This window comes from Pelodiscus sinensis, chromosome 4, assembly GCF_049634645.1.
Source record: "Pelodiscus sinensis isolate JC-2024 chromosome 4, ASM4963464v1, whole genome shotgun sequence".
NCBI lineage: Eukaryota > Metazoa > Chordata > Testudines > Trionychidae > Pelodiscus > Pelodiscus sinensis.
In genome coordinates, this window is record NC_134714.1 from 120,738,180 (window position 1) to 120,758,000 (window position 19,821).

The window sequence follows — 19,821 nt, forward strand, 5'->3', positions numbered from 1 at the left end:
TTCGGTTGCAGAGGATAGAGGTGCAAAGAAGCCTAGTGGGGAAGGGGGGGGACCAGGAGCCGTGAAATGACGTCCCCGGTCCAAAAATTCCTCATCTGGGACCAGTCAGGTCTAGAGGGTGCCAGATCGGGGGGTCCAACTCCTACTCAAGTCCCCTCCTCGCACCCTCCCTCGTAGCCAGACACCCTACATCCAGCCTGCTTCTGCACCCTACCTATCTGGTCTGCACCCTACCCAGACCTTGTCCCCTTCCGCCCCCCACCTCCCTCCCAGATCCTGCACCCCATCCCTATCCCGCTCCTTGGCAGCCCTGCCATCCACCCTAGCACCGCCCTGGCCCCAGCACCTTACCTCACACCCCAGGACTCAGCACCACCCTGGCCCTGGCCCCAGCCCCAGCACCCTGCCATCCACGCTAGCACCCAGCAGCACACTGTTCCTTGTCCCAGCACCCTGCCAGTCATCATAGTGCCCAGCAGGACCATGTCCCTGACCCCAGCACCCTGCCACCTGCCTGTCCCAGCACCTTGCCCCAGCACCCTGCCACCTGAGCCAGCATCCTTCCATCCAGCAGCACCCTCTCCCCAGCACCCACTAGCACTCTGTCCCCTACCCCCACCAGCACATTTGGGAACACATTAGTGAGGCTTGGGGGTTTTTGGAGGAGCTTTTTTTTGTTTTTTTGCGTCTCACTTGTGTGGCCCCAACTGACTTTTCTGTGGGTCAGTGACCTTTGACTCAAAACAGGTTCCTCACCCCTCTCATATATAAAGACAATGCTAAACCTTTTGAGTTTGACATAATATTTTATTTAAAAATGAAGCCAGGCCAACAAGCCCCCAATTGGGACCAAACCCCCATTTCACTGCAACATCATAACACTCCTGCACCACCTGACCCCAAATCTGAGCCTATCATACACTGGAACCCCCGTCCTGAGCCTCTTACATCCCCACACTCCTGCATCCCCACATCCTCAGTCTTCTGCCACAACGTTTCTCCACCATCCACACATCACAAATCTGTGTCCTGAGCCCATCATACTCACAACCTTATTGCCCTGAGTCCCTCACATATCCAGCCCAAACTCCTGCACCCTCATATCCACAAGCCCTGGCTTGCTCAGCACCCCAACCTTCCACCTGAACCCAACACTCCCCAGCCTAGAGCCCCCTCCCTGAGTCAACAGCCCTTTCTCCTGCTTCCAAATTCCCTCCCAGAGCTTGTACTTCTCACCCCTTCCCACACCCCAAATCCCTCATTCCCACCCCGCATCTCACTCACTAGGTTGAGACAAGTATAAGGGCTGGGTATAGCAAGTGATGGAGAGGAGGGGAACAGAGCGGATGAGGCCTCACAGAAAGGAGATGGGGGGGGGGGGGGTCTTGGGTCATGAATTGGTGGGTCCCTCTCTCCTCCCCCACCCCCACCCCTTTTTTTTGCTTGACAAACCTAGGGGTTCCTTGAAAATTTGAAAAGCTGAAAAGCGTTCCTCAGCCAAATAAAATTGGGAAACACTGTAATATACTATATCTATCCAGACATTGATTATTTTGAATCCTAAAGTAGCGTGTGACATTTTACAGCTACACTTTGCACCACTAGGTGGAGCAATGTGATAAATTTCTGGTCTGGCAAAAATGTTTGCTGGTCTTTCAGGGCTTGAGTCTATTCATTAAATATTGATCTCTTCACAAAGGAAGTGAATGAAGTTTGTAAACAATGACTGGTATTTACTGATTCTTGAGCTAACAATGAGAGAGCACAAATACTTCCTATTAGATAGTGTTATCAAATGTCAAGCAGTAGTCCTTATTGAGTAGAAAATCCAGCATTGGAAGAGTTTGTTGGCAAACAATCTCTTATGAAAGAAGGCAGGTCTCCTGTCTGCCACTAATTACAAATAGCACTGTGATTTGTAGTATGCAAACATCTGTTTAATTTACTGTCTTAATAAGGACTTTAGGGCAGAATGTTGGTCATCTGCTTTATGTTCCTGCACTTGCAGTGCTACCTGTCAGTAGGAATGTTAACGTTTATTTTTGCAAACTTGTAACCGCTGAGAGGTTACATGTTTACACACAGGGAGGCAGGTTGGAGTTGGTGCTCGCAGGGAGCCGCCCTCCCTTCCCTGTGCTGCTGCCTCTCTGTCAGAGAGGCAGCAGCACAGGGCATAGGGAGCTTTTTCATTTTCACAGTGAAACATACCAGCAAGAGACTTTGTCAGTATATTGACAGGGAAGAATTCTTGACATAGAGTACCCGATCGTGTCACATATGTCTATAACTTACAGATCTGATCAAGAAGGTCATTTTGGTGGATTTTTAGATAAAATGATGTTAAGGATGGTTCCTCAAATTGAGTAAGATTTCACAGGGAGCTGAATGTGTTGAACACAATTTTGAATCTGTAAAATATGGCATAAGGGGCCTTTAATCCTTTGTAGGCCAGTGAATGGTTCCAGCAAGGTTCCCCGGTGAAAGTGAATTCACCCGCTCAGAGTGTTTAGGGGTGTGTCCAACTGAAGAAGAAACCAGAAATCTATGCTAAAAGTTAGTGGATCATAAAAGACACACATGAGAGGTTCCTGAGTGCCCTTAGCCACTTTACCTTGCAATGTACAACATCTCTGTCTTATGTCACTGCATGGTTCATTCCAACATAGCTTCAGTGAACCAGTGGAATAATCTTCTTTTAACAGTTAATGTGAACTTATTTCAGTACTGGATGCCCCCCATCCACAGCCTGATTAATAATAGGAGCAGCTGTTTGCCTTGTAAATCTGGAATTAATTCAGTTTTCATCTTATCACTGCAGTTCGTAGATACTCTTCCTCTGACACCCACAAGGTTAGCTAATGCATTCTGAAAGTTGGTAAGATTTTGCTAAATTCCTTCGTAGGCCTTTTTAGCAATATGGTAAATATGAAAAACTCATGGCACGAAGCAAAGAAAAATTGATGTGTATGTTCTTTGTAATTAGTGATGTAAAATCCTGTTTAATTGGTTATGTTGTTTAACCGATTAACCAATTAAAGGGAGGGTGGGAGAGAGACACCGCTGGGCTTAAGCAGTGCTCCTCCCCTGCTGCGGACCAGGCCCACTATGGACAAAGGATGTATCAGCTGGGATGCTGGAGCAAGCCTTGCCTGCAGGGTGCCTGGACCTGCTGCAGGCAGAGGCTGCTCAAGCCCAGCCAGAGCAGCCCCTGTCTGCAGCACCCTCCCTCACTCTCCACTTCCCCACCCCGTGGGGCTGGAGCAGCCTCCTGCTCTCTGCAAGTGGCAAGCTGCTCCAACTCCCAGCAGTTAACCAGTTAAACATTCACATCCCTATTTCTAATGCACCCTTGCTGTAGCATGTGTGTCTGACGTAGCTATATTTAGACTCCCAGAGAGATTTAGAATATCAGTTTTGTGAGGATGCAGTCAGAGTCTGTTAAATGTTCATCATTCTGAATTAATATAATATTTTGATTAAAGATTCTGTTCTACAGTGGATGCTAGTGCAGCCAGCCTCCCTTGTGATACATGAGTCTGTTTGGCATGAACCTTTAACACTGGCAAAGACAATGCATAAGAATTTGGTCCCTGCTCCATTTTGTGTTGGTTCCAATGATGAGATACATATTCTTACATATTCCTACAGTAAGAATATGTAAAGATGGAATATGAAGCAGTGGGGAATTGCCTGATTACCTGAACTTAGTTTCCAGATGTTCTTACATGTAGGGATATTTTTAAAGGTGTAGAAAATTTTGTGTGTGTGTGAGGGAGAGGGTGAGGGAGAGGGAGAGGGAGAGGGAGAGGTGTGGAAGATAGGATGTGTGGGTATATATAAAAACCTGTATAATTTAGTTAACTGTTTAAACATTAAGTTTAACTGATTAAATGTGGGGAGGGAAACATTTCAGCTCGCTGGGCTGGAGCAGCCCCCACACCATGAGCTGGGGCTGCTCCAGCCTGGTTGCTTCCGACCCCGTCCGTGCTGGGCTACGGTTCCCAGCCCACACGGGTTGGGAGTTGGCAGCCTTGTGCGGTTTGGAAGTGGGGAGCTGCTAATTCCTAGCATTCAAGGCTCATTAAAGGTGATGCTTAGTAGGTAACCAGTTAACCGGTTACCTGTTCACATTATGGCTGTGTCTACACTGGCCGCTTGAATTTCCGCAAAAGCACTGACTTCCTACTGTAAGAAATCAGTGCTTCTTGCGGAAATACTATGCTGCTCCTGTTCGGGCAAAAGTGTAGACAGCAGAGATTTGTTTTCTGCAAAAAAGCCCCAATCACGAAAATGGCGATTGGGGCTTTTTTGCAGAAAAGCGTCCGTGCCAATCTAGACACTCTTTTCCGAAAATGCTTTTAATGGAAAACTTTTCCGTTAAAAGCATTTCCGGAAAATCCTGCCAGTCTAGACGTAGCCCATGTGTGTAAATGTTTTTAATGGGAGAAGGGGTTGGCACGCCGCTGCAACGGTCAGTCTTACCTCCTTCCTAACTATTTGCTTCATGTAAGAATATGGCAAATAAAGGGTAGTCTTGGCTGTTGCATTTGCTCCTGTTTATCCATACCTTTGTGGCCTATGATTGCACTTGTCAGGTCGCAGACCCATCTGTTTATATCAAATGAAGCTATTAGCTAGAGTTTCTGGCATGCCTGTCCTTCCAGTTGTCCTGTGCTGATGAGAATATGAAGATAATCCTTTCTCCTTAAGCTGGAAGGGCTCCAGTTGAGCCACTGTAGCAGGAATAGGAACACCACTTGCTGACTCCTTCTGTGAAGCGAAGAACAAGAGTGTGTGTGTGTGGATCTGAGCAGGTACACTCTATCCTATGTGACCCCCACTAAACTCATTTTACAAAGGGCGTAGTAACAGGTCATCATTTTCAAACGTGGATTTTTGAAGTAAGTCACCTACTTCCATTTTAGGCAATTACATAGGACACCTGATTTTCAGAGGAGCTGAATCCTCCCTACTCCTACTAATGTACATTGAGTATCTCTGAAAATCAAACTTAAATATGAATTTCAGTGATGAACTTTCAGCATGCTGCAATTTTGAACATTTTGGCTACAGTACAAGCCTACCTGACTGTCTCATTGCACCTTTATCTTTCTCCATAAGGTTTCTAAAAGATTTGCTACATTTTCCAACAATGGGAATTTCATCCCTCAAAGAGTTTTTCAGTATATGCAGGTTCTGTGGATTTTGTGGCCAGGGATTTTTCTCGGAATTGTGCTGCAGAGTTATGCTCTGGAATCCAAGTTATCATTTTAAAAAATTAAAAATGTTTCTAATTCTCATGGTTGTGAAGCAACCCTCCGAAATGTGAATTAGATGCAAATGAATGCAATTTGTCGTCTTCAGTTTTGCAGACAGACTGAAGCAATAGCCATGAGCATGAATTGCCTCCACACACCTTCATGTGAATATGTAGTTAGCAGGGAAACCCAAAGGTGACAGATGACAACCTTAACTATTTTGCTGCTGATTATTGTGCAGAAACAGCCAATTAACATGCTTCTCCTAAGGCCAAATCTGTCTTGCATGCCTACCTAATTTCCCAAAACCTCAGTTGTCCACTTGACTACCATTAGGCTTCACTAGAGTTGCACTAGCACTAATTCCTCCCCGCTAATAAGTGATAGAGCCTTCTGCCACCCTGAGTTAAGTTTTTTAAAAGCTTATGTTTATCAGCCCTCAAATTGAAAGTTCCACAAGGGATCACTTCACACAGCTCAGTCACTGATCTTTCGAGTGGCTTGATATGCGTTTAACTGGGTCTTAGTTGAATTGAACTTCTGATTGAGATATGAAAAGCAGCATCTTATGGAGTTGAAATCCTTCAATCTTGTGTGCTTTGTTTTGCTTTCTTAATATTCAGTGTTGACGTCCCTTCCTGCCCTGGCTGTGCCACCCACTACCCCCATGAAAGCCATATCCCCCTCAGTGGTGAACGGCCTAGAGATGACAGAGCAACGGAGCTGGTTGTACCTGGAGGAGATGGTCAACTCCTTACTCAACACAGCCCAGCAACTGAAGACCCTGATTGAACAGGCTAAACAAGCCAGCTCCTCTTTCCGGGAGGCTGCTGTTACTCAAGCGAAAATCCAAGCCGACGTGGAGAGGAAAGAGGTAACAATACTGGAGGAGACAAATTACTCGAGCTTGCATTCTCTTTGTTTCTGACTACTAAGTGAGCAAAGTGGTTGGAGTGAAAGACTGACTAATGAGCATAGTCTCAGGAACCCTGAGTCCTGTTCATCACTGTGAAGGATCCTCATGACTTCTGTTGGAGTCATTCAGTTATTTGTGTCATGTGGTGAGGGAATAGGGCACTCTGGGTTTCTAAGAAACTGCGAGTGCTATGGAAATAATTTAAACTCTGGATTTTGGTGGTCACAAATCCTGAGCCCTGGCATCAAGGGACCAGGTGGTGTCTGGAAACAGGCTGCTGATTCCATGCAAGATCTACCTACCACACGACTAAGAAAGAATAAAAGTTCTGACTGCTTAAGTAAACACTCTGGTGTCTTTATGGCAAGCTAGGAAACATTTTAAAGACTCTACTCAAGCCGCTGACTTCCTCCTAGAAAGAATGGGGCAGTAATATGTTTCTGAGTGACGTTAGGGGGGAATGTAAATGGGGCAAAATGTTTATTCAGCAAATTATCTTATTTACTGCTGAAATAACAAAGTGTAGCTAGCATCTATTGCTCACAGATACTGACTCCAGCCCCGTGGCTCTCCTAGGTAAGGTTGTTGAGAGTAGGGATATAAGCGAGTAGTTGACTATCCAATAAGCAAAAGCTTATCGGGTAGTTGACTGGAGTCTTGACTACTTGCTTCCTTTCACCCCTCCCGCCCCTGCTGCCTCTGTGGTAGCAAGGGGGCAGAACAGGAGCTGGTGATGGCAGGGAGCCAGCTTAAAAGGCTCGCAGTGAGTAGAGGCTGCTCTGGCAGCAACCCTTGTCCGTGGCCAGCTCTGGCTGCCGCAAACAGCAGCCTCTGTTCTCAGTGAACAGAGGCTGCTCCGGCAGTAGCCCCTATTCATGGCAGACAGGGCTGGCTGCTGGACTCAGCACAAGCTGGGACCGAGCAGTCTTGGCTCACACTGGTCCAGGACGCTGCTCCTCTGCATTTTAAATGTAGTAAGAGCCCAGCAGTTCTTACGACAAAATGCAGAGCTGCAGCGCAGGTGGTTCCCAGAGCTGGCACGAGCCAGGACTGCTCAATCCCAGCTTGAGCCGGCTCCCGGAGCTATCCCGCTGCGGCTCTGCAGAGCAGACCTTATCGACTAGTCATGTAATCGATACAAATTGTATCGATGACACGATTGTTAGATAATCGCAATTTAACATCCTTTATAGAGAGAATCCAGGAAAGCTCATATCTGACAGGACTGCGATGCTAGAGCTGAGAACTAGCAGGACAGTCTTAGCAGGATTTTAGTTACTTTTAATAAGATTGACTTGTGTTTAAATTTTGAGGGACACCAAGAGGGGAAGAATTAGGTCTCCACTGCATTTAACCTGGTGTTCTCTTTTACACCTGTTCATAGGGCTGTCAAGTGCTATTTTTCTGATATAGCACCCATGTTATACAGTGGGAGGGACTGTATGGTATGAAGCACTGGAAAATCTGATCCATAGGTCTTTGAGGAGAGGGTTGTTTGCATGCACAGATGTTTTTATTGCTTTATAATCTGGTGCTTGCTTGTTTTTCCCCCTCTCCAGTTTGTGCTCTGTCTTCCTTAAGGGCTCCAGATAAAGAAGGGTGGTTGGGGCTCCCTTTTGCAGCACATTGGTGCTACTCTTACTTTATATAAAGGCATCTCTGATGGCAGTACAGACTGCTACCCTTCCACCAGGGCTGAGTTTACTCACTTTACTATGCTGCTCCTATTTTCTGCTGGCACAGGAAGTGAGGTTGCAATAGCAGTTCAGAGCACTAATTTACAAGGCAACTGTTGTGAGCCTGCGAGTGAAATTGACTTTTCCTCAGTAACATACACCCCCAGCTATACTGTCTCTGCCTTTGACAGTCTGATTCTGTAACGTGTTGCTGGCACTTGTGATGCTGAATGACACTATATTCTTCTGAGAAATTGTGTAGGTGACATGGTCACTTGTATTGACCCTTAATAACACTTGTGAAACTCTGACTTTTGAGCCTGCACAGATCCCTTTACCCAACCAGAATAAATACTAATCTGCTATTGGACCTGCAGAACTTCCCCAGCTAATAATATTTGGGATCAGTTCTTCCAGGTCTCTCTTTTCTTTTTATAGAAAAGGTCTTCTGGAAAAAATCAAACAAGGTGGAGTAGGTAACATCTTTTACTGGACCCAACTTTTTTTTATTGAAATAGACAAGCTTTTGATCTAACACAGATCTCTTCAGGTCTGGGGAAGGCACTCGGGGTGTTGTAGCTAAATACAAATATAAGGAGTCAACAAAGCAAGACATCATCTAAGATGAAGCGTGTGCCATTAACATGTCTGAAATCAGAGAAGAAAGGAGAGTTAGTGGGTAACAGATTGTTGTAATGAGCCATAAATCCACTCTCTTTATCATGTCCATGATTTTTATTAAGCAGTGGAACCAACTGCACCAACTTCTGGGGAAAAAATGAAAACCCTACAAAAAAGTATAATAAAATTATGTGGGTTTACTGGTAAATATTTTTAAGGAAAACAAAGCTGGATTATTTTTTCATATAGCTATTTTTTTATTTATATTTAATTTAGTGAATTTCACTATAGGTAATGCCTCAGGGAGCATGAGCAGGGACCATAACATAAGCATTTATTTTAATTAGTCTCAAACAGTTGGGCTTTCCACTTCTAATTGTGTTGGTCAAACACTGGATGTGCATTTGCTACTTTCAAAGAATCCCAGGGGATTAATGTAGACAAATCAGCAGAGGCTTTCATCAGTTTTCATTAACAGAAATGCTGAATGCAGTTGCTGTCTCACCTCTGTTCAATGAAAGCTCTTCTCATGAGATAAGAAATACAGCGCAAGCACAAATTAGGGATGAGACCAGGACAGAGCTGTGGAGTCAGATCTTCCTGGAATGTGGATTTAGTGCATTCAGGATTAAAGAAAAAACCTGATAGATTGGAAGTCAGCCTGCTTGTACTAATAGGTTGTTCAGTAACAAGCGTTGCTGCTGCAGCTGTTTATACAAGCCTCACTCCCTGTACATCTGCAGAACTGTCGTGCTGTTCCGTGACATAACTTCTCATATTGGCGTTTCACACCTTCTATGTAATGCATAACTTAGTTGAAGTGGATATTCACTGGCAGAAGAAGAATGCAAACTGGAAAGCTTGCCCACGTTTTTCACCTTTGATTTAGGGGGGCTCAGGAGGAGGAGGAGGGAAGATAAATAACGAAGCATTGTTGAGAGCTGCTAATCAGGTATAACGCATAGCTACCACTATTCAAGACTGTGATGCTAATCCTTAAATATTGCAAATGAACCTTGCTGTTTCCGAATGACAGCAATTGGTGTTGCTGAAATGAAGCCTATGCCTTCCACAGTAAAGAATAGGAGCAGCAGGGAGTAGGGTTACCAGATAGTCATAAAAAAAATACCGGACACACTTCATGGGGGGAGGGGAGGTGGGACCGGCCGGGAGGGGAGCGGTGCTGGCCGGGAGGAGGGGGGGCGGAAAACAGAGCTCAGGAGGGGGGCAGCGGGGCTGGCTGTGGGAGACGGGGGGGCGACGGGAAGCAGGGCTGGTCAGTGGCGGGGGGGGGATTGGGAGGAACGGGGTTGGCTGTGGGATATTGGGGGAGAAGGGCGGCCGGGGGGGGCGGAGCTGGCCTGGGGGGCTCAGGAGGAGGAGGAGGGAAGAACTGCCCGCCGGAAGCAGGGCTGGCGGGGGGTGCAGCGGGGCTGGCCAGGAAAGATCCAGAGCAGGAACTGGCCAGCAAGAGGCAGAGGTGGGGGTGGGGGAGGGACTGGCCGGGGCAGACCGGGAGGAGAAGTCGGGGAAAATCAACCAACTGGCCAGCTAGGAGGGGGCGGGGAAGAGAATCAGCCAACGGGGAGCAGGACTTACCCGGGCTGTGCGAGTCAATCCGGCTGCGGCTCCACTGTGCGCTTGACCAGCGCACAGGAGCACGGACCGGGCTGACCCTCCTCCTCACACACAACCAGGGATCCCAGCGCCGATCGCGCCCCACCTCCCAGCCACTCCCCCCTCTCCCACCAGGCTTCCGTCTGGCTGGAAAACCAGGAAATACCAGACATTGCACATGTCCAGTATTTTCTGGATTTTTTTTTACTAGACAGAGGCCCCAAAAACCGGACTGTCCAGTTGAATACCAGACACCTGGCAACCCTAGCAGGGAGCTGGTGCTGGAATGGAACACTGGCACCAGCTTGTGAGGGGGAGCTGAGCTCTGAGCCTTGTAGGCCAAATTTGGCCCATGGGCTGCAGGTTCCCCACCCCTGACCTAGACCTTTGTGCTGATATTCTGTACTGATTTTACTCTCCGATGATGGTTCATTTGAGTCACTGGGCTGTAAGTTTTTAAATCTTTTTTAGGGGGTGGTGGTTGCAGAGAGAGAATTTTTGGAAAAGGGGACTTGCTAAATGTAGCAAATAAAATATATGCAAAACTAGAATATTTACCTGGCATTGCTGGGTCCTTCATTCAATTTTTTATTTTAAAATGTGCAGGCTTCTTTTAAATCATTGCACTGGAGGAGTGGGGCTGGGAATGAGGGGTTCAGTATACAGGCTGCCCTGGGGAGAGAAGACAACCCCAGCCCGCTCTCACTGCAGCAGCTTGGGGCCAGGTGAGAAGCGCCTCTCCATGGCCGCTGCAGCTCCAGTGGGCACAACTGGGGAGGGGTGCCTGCCCCACGGCTGGGGCAAGTCCAGGTTAAGCTGGGTCGGAGCCATGGACAGACCATCTGTCCCCTGGTGGCAGCAGCTCTGGGCCAGCTTTGGGTTGGATTCCACGGCTAGAGGAGAGGCATGAGGTGCCACCTCTGCTCCTCTGGCCCCAGCATGGAGCAGATGCGGCTGGAGGTGGGGGGAAGGCACCCTCTGCTCCAGCCCCAGCATAGAGTTGCCACAGCTGGAGGGCAGGCACAGCCATCTGTGGCAGCTTTGTGCTGGTGCTAGCAGGCAGAGGTAGCACTCTGTGGGCCCACCCGGAGCCCCTGCCCACCTGGAGCCCTCTTTCAACATTGGCTCAGTTATTTCCATTTTTGAGGACGGTACCTAGGTGATCCTGTCTCTTTCCTATTTGTTTTCCTGAGAGGCACATGTCTCCCAAATCCTGTATTCAAATGTTTGTTTGCCTCTGACCAGGGATACCATCTCAGATCTCATACTCATAGCAGAAGAATGTTCCAGTTTGGGTGTTTGTAAAGCCCTCAACTGTTACAGTGGAAATGTAGGATCACAAACAGCAAACTTGTAAGCTGAACATCTCAAATATTTTCTTTCAAGTCCACATATATATTCAGAGACTGTTTTTTTACTTCTTTTTTTAGTTGATATAAATTGGCTTAAGGATCATAGGTTTGGTGTGTAAAGTACAGGACTGGAAATCTATTTCAAGTTCTGTTTCCAACTCTGCCACAAATTTATCTTGTGACCTTGAGTAAGTCACTTAATCACTCTGTGCCTTAGTTTTCTCATTGATAAAATAAAATAACAATAGTACTTACTTCATGGAGGTTTGGTGACATCTCCACAAGTGTTTGAAAAGTTTGGAGAGAATGGAAGGCACTATGAAAGTACAAAATATCCAGGCCACTTCCACCCATTTTTGAATCACACCCCATCTTTCACTGCTAGTTTTTAAGCTTGATGCATCTCTCCTTTACAGTAGTAAGAAGGATACCTCCACCTACTGTTGCTAATGTGTTTCTTCAGAGCATACTACCAGTCAGATTACTACAGTACTTCATCAAAATGCATGTCAAATGGTACAATAAAACCACCCCTTACCTTTGACACTGCAGCCCTCACACCAGATCATAACTCCTCATGCTCAAATTTGGCTCCGCTGTGCCTTCATCATATCAGTAAGGAAGGGTCTCTGCCCATTGTACCTCGGGGCTCCAGTCCCTCTTCTTGCAACCCTGCTGAGTTTAGGTTCTCAAAAGAGGAGGATAATGGCTCTTTGGCCCCCTTATCACTGGCACCCATGGCCATGCCCCCTGGAAAGTCTAACTTCTGCCTCCCTGAGTTCAGAATCTATGTATTGATTGTACACGTTTTTTAAATTATCCTCATAGCAGTTTTTTAAATCTGTAAATAAGATATCCACGATGTACTGTAACGATCCCCTTGGAGCAGTTACTGTTAAGAGTGGAAGTGCCTCAGGGAATGCACATGGGAATGTCTGAGTTGTACTGCATCAGTGCTGCAAATGGCCAGGATATGTTGTCAGTCTGTTAGAACCGTTAAAGATATTCTGTAATGTGGGGTTAGTGGTCTAGAGCATTGATACAAATGTGCAGTGTTTATCATGTCTGAATTTCAAAATGTAAATAATTCCAGCTTTTTAAAACTATAATGAAACCAATGTAAAAAGCCACTTTTTATGCATCATCTCAAAAATTTTCTGAACTCAGGGTACATCTACACTGCAAAGCTATTTTAGGATACTGGAGTATCCCAAAATAGCTATCCTGCATTTTCACAGCAAGCCTGTTATTTCAGGCTCACTATTCTGACGTCCCTGTAAACCTCATTCTAAAGGAGTAAAGAACATTACGGAATAGCATTTATTTTGAAATTTGGCACTGTGTAGACAGCGCCAAATGACAAATAAGCTCTTTTGAAATAGCATCAAAATAAGATACGCAATTTGTGTAGTTCAAATTGCATATCTTATTACAAGCTGTGGTGCTGTAATAAGAGACCTCTGCGCTCTCTGCATTCAGAAACCTAGAACTAGTCCCAGATATGAGGGATCTGATGAAATACATTGGATCTCAGTGCCCCCATAAGACACACTCGGTATATGTGAACATTTGGTGTGCATGAAGCTGATACTTCAGTTCTGTATATGGCTGTATGTTGTCATATGGAAACATTAGACATCATTACAAGCTGTCAGCTAAGTGTGAGTGACAGACAGATCTGTTTTGGCGAAAAATTCTCTCTCACTGCAATATTTGATTTTCTTTCTTGTGTATTTGTGTTTTAAACAATAAAATATTTGTTGGTGTTCAGGAATATGATTTGATATTCCTGTTTCTAGGCAAGTAAAATTCTCTGCCATCCTTATTGAAAGATTTTTAAGAGACCACATTTCATTGGTCAGTGAATTCTGATTTCACTGCATTTTTTTTTGTTTAGGTGATAGTGGGAGATATTTGGCATTTAAAGGTTGAGGATGCTTAGCATTTCACAGGAAGTATCTAGTATCTTTCAGGATGGGTGTGTCTAGACTACATGCCTCCGTCGATGGAGGCATGTAGATTAGACAGGCAAAGGGAAATGAAGCCGCGATTTAAATAATCACGGCTTCATTTAAATTTACATGGCTGCCGCGCTGAGCCGACAAACAGCTGATCAGCTGTTTGTCAGCTCAGCGCGCTAGTCTGGACGCTCCCGCGCCGACTTGAAAGCCTTTTATCGACATCCCCCTTATGCCTCGTAGGATGAGGTTTACGGGGAATGTCGATAAAAGGCTTTCATTTCGACAGGGGAGCGTCCAGACTAGCGCGCTGAGCCGACAAACAGCTGATCAGCTGTTTGTCGGCTCAGCGCGGCAGCCATGTAAATTTAAATGAAGCCGCGATTATTTAAATCGCGGCTTCATTTCCCTTTGCCAGATAAACAAATCTACATGGCTCTGTCGACGGAGCCATGTAGTTTAGACGTACCCGATGAGTCGAAAAGAAATGGATGAAAAGCACAACTTAGACAAAGCACTACATTCCTGCAAATTCTAATATTTTTAGAGTTTGTTAAGCCATCATTTAGTTAAAGCAGGTTTTAGAGAACTTGTAAACCCACCAAAAATCCTTTCCCATATTCTGTGCAGAGTGAATACTGTTTAAGCCAATAAAAAAAGCCCAAGACTCTGAGCTAAAGATGTATATATAAAATATCATTCCTCTGTGAAATAATGTAGAAAAAGAATAGAAAAAGTCCCATCCCTTCAATAATACCCTGCTAGAGGGAACGCTACTTCTAAGGACAAGGCTGAAGATTAGATCATTTAACAGCTGGATTGTCTGAATTGTTTTCCCAGAAAGATTGAAACAGTGCAGGGCAGGAGGGCATGAAATTAAATTAAAAAGGTGCAGGCATTTAAGGGATCTAGCAGTACACAGAGTAGTTCGCATATGGATTATGCTGCATAGGACAGCAGTAGGCCCAGTTCAGATCAGTGGTTCTCCAGATTTTTCTGGAAACCTTATTGTGAGAGAATCTCTCTCTTGTGGTTCAGTTCCCCACCCAGATGCCCTCTGCTTGGGTGTCAAGTAAGTATCTGCTGATGATTGTGGCCCATAATTAGTGGACTCCTGAGTCAAGTAAATAAGATGAAGGTGGAAAGATCTTCACCTGCCTATTCCAGGAAGGAGTGGGGCTGGAGGAGTACTGGGTGTATGAGAGCTGTGCTTCCTGATAGCTATCTCTTCACTGGAAACTGGGTGTGGAAGAAGTCTCAGTTGTGGAGCTCATAGTCTGTGGCAGCCCCCTGGAACTAGAATTCATTGGCTGTCAGCATTGTGCATCCATGTGGGTGACTATGTAGACCCAGTGGTTTTCAACTTCTTTTTTTTTCCACAGACCACTTGAAAATTGCTGAGGGTCTTGGTGGCCCGCTTGATGATTTTTCTAAATGTTTATACTGTTAGCTAAGCATTGTAAAGCGCTTGGATAAAGGCATTATATAAAAAACTTAATTATATTTGCTTAATTTTATTGCTTAAAAGCACACAACTCATATTTTAATATCTGTAGTCTCTCCTGTGACGGCAGGACTGAGCTGGACTGGGTGGAGGTGAGAGGGAGTGTCTCTTCCCAGCAGTTGCATCCCTAGAACAGGAGACCATCGACTCTTTCTTCAGCCTCCACGGCCCTTTACATCCCAAATTCTCCCCACCCCATCTTCTCATCCCATTGCCTCCTCCACCTATCTCCTATTTCCCCCACTGCCTCCTCCCACCTACCCTCTATTTTCCCCCAAGGCCACCACCTCACCTTACATGTGCATCTTCTCCAGGGCCCAGGCACCTTATCAGTGGTTGTCACACCTGGGGGGCTCCACTAAGTAGCTGGCTGCCCTTCATTCTCTTGTGTGTGGCTGCCCAGGTGTGCATCTTAGAGGGTACTATCCACGGACTACAGTTTGAGAACCTCTTGTGTAGATCATTGCTGAGGGGCTTGTTGTGGTTGGTTGGGATTGTGTATGCGTGTATTGGAGGGAATATGTAACAATTTAATGTGCAGCACTTCATTGCTGTCATATAGACTAGAGTATTGACTGAAAAAAAAAAGAAGAAAACCAACCACCGCCTAACTCTAGAAGCAATGTGTCATATTACCACATTTCACACCAGCTAGTTGGCATTATTGTAGGTAGTTTGCCTTTCACTCGATACTAGAAGGCCTGTTTTAACCTTCCTGGAAGATCATGCAGTTTCTTCCCAGTGTGATTCTTTGCCTTTCGTGCACAAATAAGTATCTGGTAAGGTAGCAAAAGAACAATTGTTAATTAGAATATAGAGGTCAGATTCTTAGCTAGTGTAAATTGTCAGTTCCAGCGGCTTGAGGTCACCCTTTACCAAGGAGAAGTTATTCTGCTTAAAACTAACTTCCAAGTAGAAAAACCCCCTTGAAGTAGCGAAGTTTGTTACTGTTCCACTGAGGTTGTGTTTAGCTTGGGCAAAATGTTGGCATCAAATTCTAGACAGGAAATTGTACATATTAAATTCTGTTGCAAATATGAGTTTTCTCTTGGGTGTAAGCAGTGTTGGAAGTGTTGAAGATTCTATGCATGGTACTTCGCATGCTACATAGCTAGATCTAGTCTCTTCATTTAATAAAGCCAGAGCAAAACGAAGCTGCTTGCTATAAAGGGTGAGATATTTCTGTCTGTTATTCTCCACCTTCCAAGATTTTCTTAATTTGATTCCACGTCATAGTCACTTAAAGATTTCTAAGGCTGTGGTTTCACAGGAACAAATGCCTTGATGCCAGGTCATAAAGATTATCTGAAATTAAGTCCTTAATCTTTTTAAGCATTGAAACCTACTCTCCGATCAACCTACTTTTCTTCCTGGTGGGATATCATGCCTTCCCCCCATTTCCCCTGAGGTTTAACTCTGGGTCAGCACTGAATCGAATTTGGATTCACTCCTGTGTTAGTTAATTATAATTTCTTTTCAGAGTCTACTGCTCTGCCCAGGGGATGGGGGGAAGGGTAAGAACATCTGTTGTATTCAGAAACTGATGGAGGAGAAAAACCTGAAAGTCCTCTGAGACATACCAAATGCGAACTGCTTTGGGACAGGTTACTTATTTGTAGGCCAGCAAATGAGAGACAGCAGAGCAGGTAGATTGTAGTGACACTGCATCTCAGAGAAACCAAGTTACAGATCTGGCTTAACTTTTTAAAAAATCCGGGTTTGCCAAGGTATCCTGACAAATGTGTCTGTCTGCTTAGTGTGAAGATTATAATAAATCCAAAGGATTTTTGATGCGTGTTCTTTGACTTGATGAGATTGTTCTACTAGAGTAGCTGGACTGCAGTGGATCCTTTACCCCTACTTTTGTGTTTGCATTTTGGGGGACAGGATAGCACAGCCAGTGTCGTTTCAAAAAGATTTGAGACATTTATTATATCTGTTTGGGTTTTTCCCCCTGTTCTCATTTAGTGGATATTTCATTCCTCCAAAGTCCGTCTGCTCTCGCTAGGTACGGCTACGCTCCAATAAAATGCCTGTGACACAGCCACAGGCCCAGGGCAGTTGACTCAGGTTTGTGTGGCTCAGCTATGAGGCTAAAATTGCAATGTGTACATTCAGGCTGAGGCTGGAGCCCAGTCTCAGACTCTCCTGCCACATGTGGTATCAGAGCCCAGGCTCCGGCCCAAGGCCAAATGTCAACACTGAAGTTTTTAGCCCTGTAGCCCCAGCCCAGTGAGTCCAACCCAGCTGCCGCTAGGGGTGTGAAAAGTTAACCAGTAGTGGGGTCTGGAGTAGCCCCCAGCAGGGGGCCTGCCTCGGATAGGGGCTGTGAGCGAGGAGCCAAGGCACCCCCAGTCCGCGGGCTAGGGGCTGCTCCACCCGGACTAGGGGCTGCTCCACCCGGGCTAGGGGATGCTCCACCCAGGCTGGAGCAGTCCCCAGAGCAGATCCCGCGTTAGTCAGTTAACTGGTTATATGTTAGGATAACCTAACGTTTAAGCAGTTAACTGATTAACCAGGATTTTACAGCCCTAGATGCTGCAGGGCTCTGAGATTCTGCTGCAGATAAATGTGGGTTCTTAATGGTGTAACGGAAATTTGACTCAAGCTAGTGGTCATGAAATACCTTTAACTTTATACCTTTGCTACCTGCACTGCTTCTGGTAAGTGTCATGTCATGCATCAGTAAGCCCTGGTCTACACTTACAATTTAGATTGGTCTAGAGGCATGTGTTTAGGAGAGTTCACACCCCTGAGGGCTGTAGTTAAGCCAGAGTAACCTCCAGTGTAGAGACATATTTAGGTTGACAGAAGAATCCTTTCGTCAGCCTAGCTGCTGCTGCTCCGGGGTGGGGGGGAAGGTCAGTTATCTACCACGAAGGAAAAACCCTCCCATCATTGCGGGAAGCATCTACACTGTGTCGTGCACCCCCTCAGACATCCAGTTAATGGATTAGCTCTTGTTCTGGTGCAGGGAAGAAGTGGGATTGCTTTAACATTGCCTTTAATTGATAGTTACATAAGCAGTGAACCTCCATGTCAGATTAAAGCAGAGTGTCTTCATGCAGGCTCTTTTGTTTACCTTGAGCGGACCCCTTGATGTTACCTTCTTTTAAGGAATGGTAATGGCCCATTCACATGCCCACAATCTCCCCCTGTCCTCCAGCTCCCCAGTTCAGTAGTGGCACAGAATGAGCTCTATTATTTCTATTACCACAGTGCGGAGGCACAATATTCTTTCAATGTAAGTAGCTCCCCGTGCTGCCTCACCTCACAGCCATGCTACGCATGCCCAGTGATGGTTCCAATGTCTCTTTCGTTGCAGCAATATCAAAGCCAGTTATTTCAGCAAACGGAAGATGTTGATGGTAAAACAGAAATCATCATCAAGGTAAGATCAAGGCTGCTGTTGCAGCCTTTAAATCCCACCTGGAAATGTCACATGCTTTAAGAGTGCTCTTCAGGTTTGTACCTGCTTTTTTTGTCCTTTCTCAGCTCAAGAGACAGGGCTTGTTCTCACAAACACTGTGTGGTTTGTGGTGCAACATAGCACACTAGGCAACTTGCAGTGTGCACTAGCTGGATCAGCATCAGTGTGTGCATCAGCATGTGGATCGGATTTATTTAATCTCTCTCTGAAGTATCTGGTTTTGTCCTCTAGCAGGCGTAAGGATATCAGGCTAGATGAAAGCATGATATGACCTGGCAAATCCTGTGTCCCATTAACATGGCTTTCCATGCTCACAAGTCTCATTTCACCTCTGGCCGGACAGGCTAACCCGAGTCCCTTCTGAGCTGTATTAGCATAGCAGGTACTGCTGGTGAAGAATAGTGAGCTGCCCCCTCGCTTTGTGATTTGACCATCACCTTTACATCTCTCAGCGCTCCTGGCAGCTTTGAGCTGGGGTTCAGACTGGATCTCTTCATTAAGAGCATTGTCTCTAGATAACTCGACAGGCCTCTCATAATATTTGTGCTGTCTGTGTATTAAAGTGTATTTTTCAGTATCTCGTAGTACTGGGTAAAGTACCAACTGAGTTCGCTAAGCATCAGTGGGGATGAGTTCCCATGAGTGGGAGCTTTAACTCTCTCCTTGTTTTTGTGCATTTATACCTGAACATTAAACACTGAATATAGTTTTGTTGCACTGGCTTTATTTCTAGGTATGCAGATAAGGTGCAAACCGACAGTGTGAATGAGCTGAGTGTTAATAGGAGCTTGGATGTAAAATCAGTTGTGCCTGAAAGAGAGAGGGAGCAGCTGAACTAAATATTGCTTGTTGCCACAGTGTGACAATACATTCACAGCCAAGAACTATATTTCCTGTGGTGACATTACACCACTGCACCGACTTGCTAATGACATGTCAGTAATTTGATGAATTGGAAACTGAATGAGCTATATGAAATGTACCCTGGCTGCCCTGATTAAATGATCTTTCCAACTAAATATACAGCTCTTTTCATTTTTAATTGGATTTTTATTGAGATAGGGATAAAGTAACGGACACCAAAATATTTATGAACCTAGTATTGCAGTTAGAGAATCCATTTGTCCTTTCTGAGAAAAGAGAGGGTGTAGTTACCCCCAGATTCTGCCTCTGTGCTTCCAAAATAGTCCTCCCCCGCCCCCATCTCTCTTTCCTGTTAAGAAATTGCTATTTTTGGTCATATAAGCAATTATGTTTTTTTCAGTCACTAAAGTCTCATTTTGTTTTCATGTGTCTAGATGTTGCTTTGCATTTAGTACACAATGTTCTATGTCTGTAGGACCCCTCCTCCTCTTGTGAAAATCAGGGAAAATTAAATATGGAGTGTGAGCCAGCTATTTGAACATCCATGCACACCTTTCTGTTGCAGTCAGAACCAGTAAACAGTTGGAGTAAAGGAACAAAGCACATTGGTCAAACGAAAGTTTTT

At 45.4% G+C, this 19,821-nt stretch overlaps 1 protein-coding gene across 6 annotated transcripts in view; it reads left to right on the forward strand.

The window, feature by feature from the left end:
• Nucleotides 1-19,821, forward strand: part of DEAF1 (DEAF1 transcription factor) — a 44,755-nt gene that overhangs the window by 19,042 nt on the left and 5,892 nt on the right. For 4 of the 6 annotated variants that reach the window (XR_012903683.1, XM_075928249.1, XM_075928248.1 and 1 more), the window contains exons 10-11: nt 5,882-6,132; nt 18,228-18,293. Coding sequence is in view for 4 of the 6 variants with exons in the window: in XM_075928249.1 (XP_075784364.1) it covers nt 5,882-6,132; nt 18,228-18,293 (317 nt within the window). In the remaining 2 variants the exon portion in view is untranslated. The remainder of the gene's footprint in view (nt 1-5,881; nt 6,133-18,227; nt 18,294-19,821) is intronic. The other 2 variants (XR_012903684.1, XM_075928247.1) reach the window with 1 other exon arrangement.